Source organism: Propithecus coquereli, unplaced genomic scaffold (genome assembly GCF_000956105.1).
Source record: "Propithecus coquereli isolate 6110/MARCELLA unplaced genomic scaffold, Pcoq_1.0 Scaffold158, whole genome shotgun sequence".
Taxonomy (NCBI): Eukaryota; Metazoa; Chordata; class Mammalia; order Primates; family Indriidae; genus Propithecus; species Propithecus coquereli.
Genome location: NW_012140302.1, coordinates 1,893,407 through 1,903,806, shown reverse-complemented (window position 1 = coordinate 1,903,806; position 10,400 = coordinate 1,893,407). Strand labels below are relative to the sequence as shown.

The window sequence follows — 10,400 nt, the reverse complement described above, 5'->3', positions numbered from 1 at the left end:
GAGGATAATACAGCAAAAATGATTTACTTATGTCACTAGTTTTGGATATTAAGTTGTTTTGTGTTACTAATTCCCTGTCCAAATTACTTTGTTTTTTATTAGGCAGAAGAAGCTCAACGGAAATTGAAAAGACAAAATAGAGAAGATACAGGTATTTTTAATCTTCATTCTAAAAATCTTATGCCTATCTCTTACTTGTTAAACATTGTTTCCTATCAACTATGATGATTCTTACTTGTAAAATAAAAGATTTAAATATAAGCTTTCTGAGCGAATGTTCTTCTGTTTGAAGGAATACTAAATACGTTAATATAGAAATAGTCTGTACTGACTCACCTTTGGATTAATGGTTTTATCTCAGGACTTAAGACCTTTCCAGAGAAAAGAAAGGCTTTCCTTGGTACTGCTGCTATTTAAATAGCTGTTTTTATGCATTTGACTTTGAGAAGGCAAAATATGGCTTTAAGATGTAAACATTCTTTAAGTAAAGACTATCAAAAGTAACAAAGGGATTTTTTTTAAATATGTTCTATAAAAGAAACCAGTAACGAATTTATTTTCAGCACTTCCACCTCCAGTTTTGCCTCCATTCTGCCCTTTGTTTGCAAGTCTGGTTAACATTTTGCAGTCAGATGTTATGTTGTGCATCATGGGAACAATTCTGCAGTGGGCTGTGGGACATAATGGATATGCCTGGTCAGAGTCCATGCTGCAAAGGGTAGGTTTGAAGACATTTATTATTCATATTTTAGTGTTTTGCAGTAAAAGCAAAATACTCTTGTCAGTATCTGTACCCAGAAACATTAGGACAAACATGCACTGTTACCTCAATTTAAAATATAGAATATTGTTACTGTTACTGTGTCTGACAATGAAAAGAAGTGCCTGGCAGATTTTTTTATACCACATGATTGTGATTACTGCAGTCCCATTGGCCAATCTATCCCTTCTTGATTGGTCCTGGTCTTTATATATATATAGTACTCGATATTGGTATAATGTGTTATCTTTCTAATTTAATTATTTCCCAAAAAAAAACCTTGAGTTCATCAATATTCATATTTTGCAGTTGAAGAATTTGAGACTCAGAGAACTTATGGTCCTATAGCTAATAGGTGGCAAGTCTGGAACCTTGTTTGCATTTTACTTTATAGCTTTAATGTAAATCATTCTTACATTATTGCATTGAATTTGCACAACACCCCTATGAACAGATGTAACTTTTTCCATTGCGTAGACGAGGAAGCCAAGTTTCAGTGAGGTTCAGTTAACTTCCCATATTACTCAACTAGTAAGCAATGTAATGATAATTATTCAGTTAGTAGAATGCCTACTCTGCCTTATTCTCTGCTAGGCACTTTGTGTACAGTATTTGTAATCCTCAGAACTCTAGAGGGAAGCTGTTTTTTCCTATGTTAAAGATGATGACATAGGCTCAGAGGGGTTCTTTGAGGGGTATATAACTTGAAAGCAATAAAGCCAGGATTCAAATGAAGACAAGCCTTCCTCTGAAGCTACCATTCTTTTGATTATCTCAGCAGGCTCAAGTATCTCGTTGGCTAAGGTGTGTGTATACTTACACCCCCTCCCATTTATAAACATATTTAATATGTAAAAGCAGGAAGGTGCGGTGTACTGAGACTGTCAGCATTATGCGAGCAAAAGATTTGTGGGAAATGATGGAGAAAAGAGGAGTCAACAGTATTTACCATATGTGTACATTTGCTTTATGTCATTCAGGCTAAGCTAGTTCTTCCAAGTCTCTGACAACCACAGTCACCCTATGTGGAGGGAAAGATATAGAGACACCACATGTATCTCCTTCAAAACGTGGGGAGCAGGTTAAAAGCAGTAAAAATGCAAATACGTTCAAGGTAGTTACATATTTTCTTAGAAGCCTGGTAAGGAATATTTTGTGAGATATACTGAACAACTACAAATATCTTTATAAACTATGTGGCATTAAAGATAAAAGTATGTCTCTTTCTCAGATGATTAAGATTTAATCCTTAGAGAAATTGAACTAGGCGGTATCATAGACTGGATAATTACGTGATAAATACTTTCAGCTTTGTAATTATTTGGCCACTGATTCTTAGCAGATTTTTTTAAGACTAATATAGGTATAGAATAAAACTGAAAATTATATATTATATGAATTGCTGGTCACACCTGGTGGTAATTTTAGCTTATCCTAAGAATTTGCTGTTGAACTTTCTTCCTCACTCAAATATAAAATTTTGTTTTCCTTGCCAAGAATTCTTTATTAGAAAATGAACCTCAGTCTTTTAATGTAATAAAAATTAGTACTTTGAATTTTTTATTGCATTTAGTCTTTAATATAAGTTTGATTTATCTTCAATAACGAATGAATTCTTTTTGCTATTTATAAAAATACGTACTTGATTTTTTTCTTACTAAAAGTTACAATACATTTTATTTGAGGTGTTACATTTAATTGGAATGGCACTACAAGAAGAAAAACAACATTTAGAGAATATCATGGAAGAGCATGTAGTAACATTTACCTTCACTCAGAAGATATCAAGTATGTATATATACTTTTTACTAAACTAACTCAAGATATAAGTGATTTTTTTGTAAATAATCACTCATAACTTCTTTTATTTTATCATACAGATTCTAATTGGGTAATACTGAATCCAGATACTTGAGGCTGTATGTATTTATCTGTATACTAAAGGTGCTCTGTTAGATCCTAATATATTTTTCTAAAAATACCTAGAGCCTATACATACTTAAAACACATATATTTTAATTCATAAAAAAAATGAAGGGTCCTTAGTTTAAAATTGATATAGCCCATGCATTTAAAATCTAGGATTTTAAAAACATAAAGTATGCTATCAGGATTTTAAATTGTTGCTGTTATCTTAAGATTCTATAGTATTGAAAATAAGAAAATTAGCTATAGGGGATTAGATTATCATTTTATATAAAGTAATATGACTTTTATGGCTAGGGAGATGTTTTTTCCTAGCTTTTTATTTTAAAAATTTCAAACACACAAGTTGAATGAGTTGTACAGTAAACATCCATACACCTACCACCTAGATTCAGTAGTTAATATTTTGCAATATTTGCTTTTCTATTTACACACTTTTTTGAACTGTTTGTTGTAGATATAATATTTCATCTTATAAAGAAAAGCTTTTCCTTTTATTAATTTTCAAAATAAGCAGTTGGTCTAATAGTTACCTGCAATGGTGGCACTTTGAATCTTTTTTCTTTGTTGAGAGTTTTTTAAAAATGTTACTTATGGATTTTTATGTATTCAGTGTTTTATAGTCAGTTATAATTATTATTCCTTATGATATGCAAATTGTGCCAATTTTGGTCAGTGGGAGTTTATTTGCCAGCATCTGTGTCTTTTTCATGCAGCTCCATTTATATCTGAGCACCACCTCACTTTCCGGCACAAAAGCTGCCTGGACTCATCTTGTACTTTCCCTGCCTCAGACCCGTGATCACCCATTTGCTGAGGTGTTTTTTGTTTTGTTTTTTATTGTTGTTTTGTTTTGTTTGTGAGACAGAGTCTCACTCAGTTGCCCAGGCTAGAGTGCAGAGGCATCATCGTAACTCACCGTAACCTCAAATTCCTTGGCTCCAGTGATCTTCCTGCCTCAGCCTCTTGAGTAGCTGGGACTACAGGTGCATGCTACCATGCCTGGCTTATTTTTGTATTTTTTTGTAGAGACAGGGTCTCACTATGTTGCTTAGGTTGGCTGCGAACTCCTGGCCTCAAGTGATCCTCCTGTCTCAGCCTCCCAAAGTGCTGGAATTACAGGTGTGAGCCGCCATGCCCAGCTGGGTGTTTTTAAATGAATTTATGGTGGCTATGATAGGAGTTTGTGAATGCCTTGATTGAAAAAGATTGTTTCTGTAACTATGTTCAGTGCCATTTCTTCCTAAACAATAATGACTAAGAATACTAAGTTCTGCTACCAGAGTTCAGACAGAAAGTAGTCCTGTTTGCTGCTAGATCTCCAGTTTGTCTTTTTGCCCTCATCTAAGTAAGTGGGAAGAAGAAGAGAAACTGTCTTTCCCCACTGAAGACTATTCTTGGGTGCCAGCTTTTCCCTACTCTTTTCTCTGCCAGTATTCTATGGATTAACATTGTATTTTTTTGCCCTCTTTGGCCCCAGTGCTTTTGTTTTATTAATAGAATAACCACACAGAATACTCCTAATTTCATTCACTCATCACTAAAATATCAGGTTCTCTCTCACTTTCTCTTTCTTTAAAAAAAAAAAAATCATCATTTTCTCTAAACATTACATTCTCTTTAAACATTTTATATAATTAAGATACTGTATTTGCAAAGAAACCTCTCCCTTATCTAGAGTCAGATCCCTAATGCACAGCCACAGAATTTTAGATCTGGAAGAAAATTAAAAATCCCATAGTTCCATCACCTCCCCTCTTAGTAAAGGGAGGACATTTTGCCGGAGTGGCAGCACTTAAACGAAGAAAATCAATAATCAGACATTTCTGACTGCAAACTGAATCAACTAATAGTAGATTGAATGTACTCATGAAAATATGGACTTGAATTTTATGTCTTGTCTTCAAATAAAACAGTGAGTTCCTAGGGGGAAGAAATTTATTTCATTCTGAATCCAGCTTTTATTAAAGAAAAGGGCAGAGCAAATAGATATATTTATAGACATGTGAATGAACCCACATAATCCCAGCATCCTCATTCATTTTCCTTAGACTTATAAAATCTCAGGTAGGCCAATCTTTTTTACACTTTTTTGTTTGTTTCTTTTGGAGACAGGTACTCCCTGTGTTGCCCAGGCTCGACTCAAGCAATCCTCCAATCTCAGCCTCCTTAGTAGCTAGAATTATAGGCACATGCTACTGTGCCCAGCTCCCAGTCTTAAAAAAGACTGAGTTTTTATTTAATTTGGCTAGAGTTTATGTGAAAATAATCATTTGATATAAGAAGTCAGTTTTGAATGCTTAAAGAATTCTAGTTAACTTGTTTGTAAACTACAAATATGTTACATTCTCAAGAAGTATTGAAAGTCTCTATTAAGTAGAGCTGTAATCAAATGATAGGCAACAGATGTTATGAGCAACTGCATTTATATTCTTGTGCATAGGAATAAGCACTATGAAATGTTAGCTGTTGTTATTGCATCTTTTATTTTTCTGCCTTAGAACCTGGTGAAACGCCAAACAACTCTGCTAGCATACTAGCCATGCTGGAAACACTACAAAATGCTCCCTACCTAGAAGTCCACAAAGACATGATTAGGTGGATATTAAAGGTAAAATTTACTGCATTACTCTGCTTTTTGTGAGAAACTTTAAATATCTGTTGTTTATACATTGTGATAATGTTTCATAGCTTCAGGATAACTGATTTTTTTTGTAGACTTTTAATGCTATTAAGAAGATAAGGGAGAGTTCATCTACAAGTCCTGTGGCAGAGGCAGAAGGAACCATAATGGAAGAGGTATAAGAAGTAAAGTGTAATAATACCAAAAAATTGTAGCAAGTTCAGTATGAACAAATTAAATTTATCTGCAACAAGTTGGTAGTTGGTAGTATTCACAAATATTTGAACTCCAAGAAATGTGGCACTATTTATCTCTCTTTGTTGTAACAATTTTGGGGGGCTTTTATTTTTCTTTAACATGTTAGGTTGATTGAGTCATATCTCTTGTTTAAATAAGTGAGATTGTAGAATAGTTTTTAATTAGAATTTATGACAAAGATATTTCTGCTTTGGAAAAAAAATGTGTATTTAGCATCAAATGGTCTAATTGAATGAAGCATAATTTCAGAGTTCAAGAGACAAAGACAAAGCCGAAAGGAAGAGAAAAGCCGAGATTGCCAGACTACGCAGAGAAAAGATCATGGCCCAGATGTCTGAGATGCAGCGGCACTTCATTGATGAGAACAAAGAACTCTTTCAGCAGACATTAGAACTGGATGCCTCAACCTCTGCTGTTCTGGATAATAGGTAAAATTTTTTTAAAACCAAATTATTTAGTCTCTTGATTGGTCATTCTCAACCAAGGGCAGTGTTGCTTTTTTTCCTTATAGGTACACTTTTAATCCTAAAGTAACTTAGTAGAATTGATAGGTAAAAATTGTGGCCTCCAATTAGAAGAATTAATCTTAGAAATCTCTGCCTATAAAGTAATTCATGTGTACACCTAATACAATATTTTCTACCAAAAACCCTTGATATCCACAAAAGAATGAGTACACAAGGCTCAGTTACCTGAGTGTGTAGAATCTGTGTTGCATATTAGATTGCTATGACGATTAAGGGAAATGGTTTTGATATATCTGAAAAAGACTTGGCGATTCAAGTCATTGAAACCATGTGTTAATATGTACATACCTGGAGTCTGATATTTTATGATAACATAGAAATTTTTTAGGCTCATTAATTATATTCATAATCCTTTTATTACAGCCCTATGGTTTCAGATATGGCACTTACAGCATTGGGCCCCGCACAAACTCAGGTCCCTGAACAGAGACAATTTGTTACCTGCATATTGTGTCAAGAGGAGCAAGAAGTTAAAGTGGAAAGCAGGGCAATGGTCTTGGCAGCATTTGTTCAAAGATCAACTGTATTATCAAAAAACAGAAGTAAATTCATTCAGGATCCAGGTAAGTCATAGCTAGATCCTCATCCTCTCTGTTACTAATGACTGCCAGTTAGTATGGTTGGTCACATACGTGGAGATTTTATTAATCTAGTAATAACTGCACAGGCTTGGTGCTGTCTTAGGCAGGAATTCCCCACTTGACAGATGTGGAACCACTCCAGGTTATCATCCCTGAATCACATAGCTGATCAATAGCAGGGATTCAAAGATAAGTTTTTCTTTGTGATGTGACATTAATATACTTTGGTACTTTAGAGTCTTTTCTGTCCTTCAACACATTTGTGAAGTCCTCCTAATTTATTGACATGCTGAAATAACAGTAACTATTTTCTCATGGATAGAGCCACAGTGGAATCTCTTGAGAATAGTGCTGAGAGTTACCTATGTAAGAAGCAGTCCTTGAGCCAAATTCTGGCTTACAATAGTGATACTACCATAGGCAGGGTTCCCCAGAAACAGATTCTTGACATAGAGACCACTGTGCAGGACATTTAGGGAGAGCACTGGGGTCAACGTTTGTGGAAAGGAGGGGAAGAAAACAGATTTGGGCAAAGGGAGAAGTTGAACTATAATACAGTCCCCAGAAGTTCTCAGCCAACTCAGTGGGAGCTCTTGAGCTGGATGGCCCTCCAGAACTGTCCAGAATTGGGGTGAGAGGGCTCGGTTTTATACCCTGACAGTGAGTAGCAACTGATGTGGGCCACCTCTAAAAGAGGTGTGACCTTGAGTAAGGCGGTTTTTCCTCAAATAGGGATGACAGTTCGAGGATTCTCTTTCAACAGCTGAGGGGGAGTAAGTCATTTGTTCCTCCAGGGGGATCTGGACTGCACATTATTGTGTCCACCACAGATACCTTTATGTCTCCACTCTCAGACATATGTTCTATGTGCATATGCCTCAATGGTATCTATTCATAGTAAACTTCTTGAGAGTAGGAACTGTGTCTTAGGAATTTCCAGAGCACTGCTTTAGCCAGTGCGTTTTATACTGCAGGACTAAAAGCAAGTTTGAGAGCCCACGGATAGGGTTGCCTTCTCTCAGTAAGGAAAGTCTTCATAGTGTGGCTTTCAAGCACCCTAGGTTTTGAAACATTCATCTGTTTCATCTTTAAAAATGGTCATTTGAACTAGGTGCTTTATAAATTTCATTCCAGGACAAAGATGAAATTACTAATTTTATTTAATTTGTTACTTCCCAAAGAGAAAACTTTGGCTAGCTACAAGTGGATTTTCCAAATGCTTTTGCAATTTATATCATAAAAGATTTTCTTTATAAAGCTGTGACATTTGCACTGTTCTAGTACATAAAGCAAATTGAAACAAGTAATTCTTTCTAAAGTGTTAAGAAATTTCCAAGATTATACTAATTTATATAGAGAATTCAGAAAATTCCAAAAGAAGCCAGGCATCTGTCTTGTTTGTCTTCATTTTTCATCTCCTTTGAATATAAAAATTAGCACCAGAACAAAAGACTGAATTACATTTTTTTCCATCTAGTCTGGTGTGGGCTTAGATTTTTTCACTTTGGTTGTGGTACAGTGGTTATGGTTATTCACTGCATGAGTGTCTTTAGGCAGACTCTCCTCTAGGGAGCGCCCAAAGCATCTTTTTTATTAGAGATCATTGTGACCCAGCTGCCCTGAATGTATTTAACGCAGTCCCATGAAGACTATCCCTTTTACCTTGAGCTTAGGGCATGATGGAGGCAATTGGAACCTCACAGTGCCCTGGAAGTATGAAATGTTCAAAAGATTAGATATACTTAAATACAGAGTTCCAATTTCAGTTTACAATTCAGGGATGTTTAATTAATTTGCTCAGGATGATGAACATTGGAGAGTCTTGCTTTCTAAATAATCTAGGTTCTTGCATAAATCATTGGTATCTCAAATGAAAGGAATAAACTAGTATTTCATTTCATTTCAAGTTTACAAGTCCTTATCAAGGATTTTACAATTTAAAATTTCATATTTATTATAGGAAAATTAAATGCTTGGGTTTTTTTGTCTTTTGTTTGTTTTGTAATGCAGAAAAATATGATCCATTATTCACGCACCCAGATCTGTCTTGCGGAACACACACTGGTAGCTGTGGGCATATTATGCATGCCCATTGTTGGCAAAGGTAATTTATATTCTTAATATTAGTCAAGAGAAGCTTATATGAAGGCTCAAAACTGAATTTTTTAAATAGAGGAAATTCCATTCTAGCTAAAAGGAAAAAGAACTAAAGATGTTGAAGAAAAAACCGCATATCATTCCCTAATAACAAAAATGATTTGCTTTGTCATAGATATACAGGAGTGACTTAGAAACTTCATAGTATGTCAAATACATTTTTTGATGTAGCTTAATATCTAAGTCTCTTCTTTATCCCTTCAAAGAAGGAAGTGAATCTGTGTTAGCTAACAAAATGGATGAAGAAGAATTTTTACAGTGGTATAAACCCTAGAAGGGTACTGTCTTTCTTTGGGTTCAAGGTGAACAACTCTTAATTCTGAAGGTGTTAGTACTTGCTTTGTTACTTCCCAAAATTGTAATGGCTCCCTGTGATAAGATGAGAAAATCCTGAACTTGTTCTACCTTGGTGCTTTCTGTGCTTCTGCAAAACCAACAAATCAATAGTTACCATGTGCACTGAGTTACCAAGAACTGCCCCTAACAAGTAGCCACCGGCTCAGGGGAAGTGGCCCGACAGCAGTGGCACCAGGAAATTTCTTTTGCTGCTTTGTGAATGCTTATTTGCAAGGCAGTCTTTTTTTTCCCCCTCTTGTTTTAGAACTCCTTAATCTGTTTTGAGTATTAAAATAACTCAAAAATTGTGTTAAAAATAATTCTATTCATTTTAAGATTTTCATTTTTGAACTATTTGTGGAAACAAACTATTTCAAATGTTGAAGCTTGTGACTTTCATCGAAATAAATTACCGTTGTTTTTGATACCTCATGTTCTCTCATTGCAAAGGTATTTTGATTCCGTTCAAGCTAAAGAACAACGAAGGCAACAGAGATTACGCTTACATACGAGTTATGATGTAGAAAATGGAGAATTCCTTTGCCCCCTTTGTGAATGCTTGAGTAATACTGTTATTCCTCTGCTGCTTCCTCCAAGAAACATTTTCAACAGGTAAGTTTTGGCTCATAACACCTTATAACAAAGCAGTAGTTTGCTTTCAAGATAAAAAAAAATAATAAACCAGGAGGAGGAGCTCACTCTAGGTAATTGCATAATGTTTGAAACCAGATACTTTTCCAAACTTTTTATTTAGTCATTTGTTCTAGCAGACCTATGGAATATGATTTTGGTTTTTAGGAACAGGTCAAAATTTAACAGTTTCTTAGTCATAAATACTTTAGCAGCTATAAATTTCCTGTGTATTCATGAAAACGAAATATCTTCTTTATTTCTAGGGACCCTACTGTAAATGTCTCCCTCATACTTTTCAAGAGATGCTCAGTAAACTGATGGGGGATATGGGGCAGCTCAAACTGACTTTATTGAATACAATTTTTTGCAATTTACTGGTCAACAATAGCTTTAAAAATCAGGTTAGAAAATGAAAATCTCTTGGTATGTTTAAAATGGAAAATTTCTGTTTTATAATTTTTAGGATTCTTTCTGTTAATAGGAGTATTGGACATACTCATTTGAAATATGAATTTGATACTTTCTACTATTCAAATCTGAACTTCATTTCTCATTGTAGAATTATACTATTTATCTACCCTATATGCACAGATACTAAT

General features: G+C 34.7%; 1 protein-coding gene across 1 annotated transcript in view; it reads left to right on the top strand.

Annotated features, from left to right (window-relative positions):
- Positions 1-10,400, top strand: part of UBR2 (ubiquitin protein ligase E3 component n-recognin 2) — a 195,953-nt gene that overhangs the window by 121,784 nt on the left and 63,769 nt on the right. Inside the window, 9 exon segments of the mRNA XM_012640800.1 lie at positions 103-151; positions 564-718; positions 2,446-2,548; positions 5,188-5,297; positions 5,405-5,485; positions 5,817-5,995; positions 6,458-6,657; positions 8,686-8,779; positions 9,619-9,872. Coding sequence (XP_012496254.1) covers positions 103-151; positions 564-718; positions 2,446-2,548; positions 5,188-5,297; positions 5,405-5,485; positions 5,817-5,995; positions 6,458-6,657; positions 8,686-8,779; positions 9,619-9,872 — 1,225 coding nt within the window.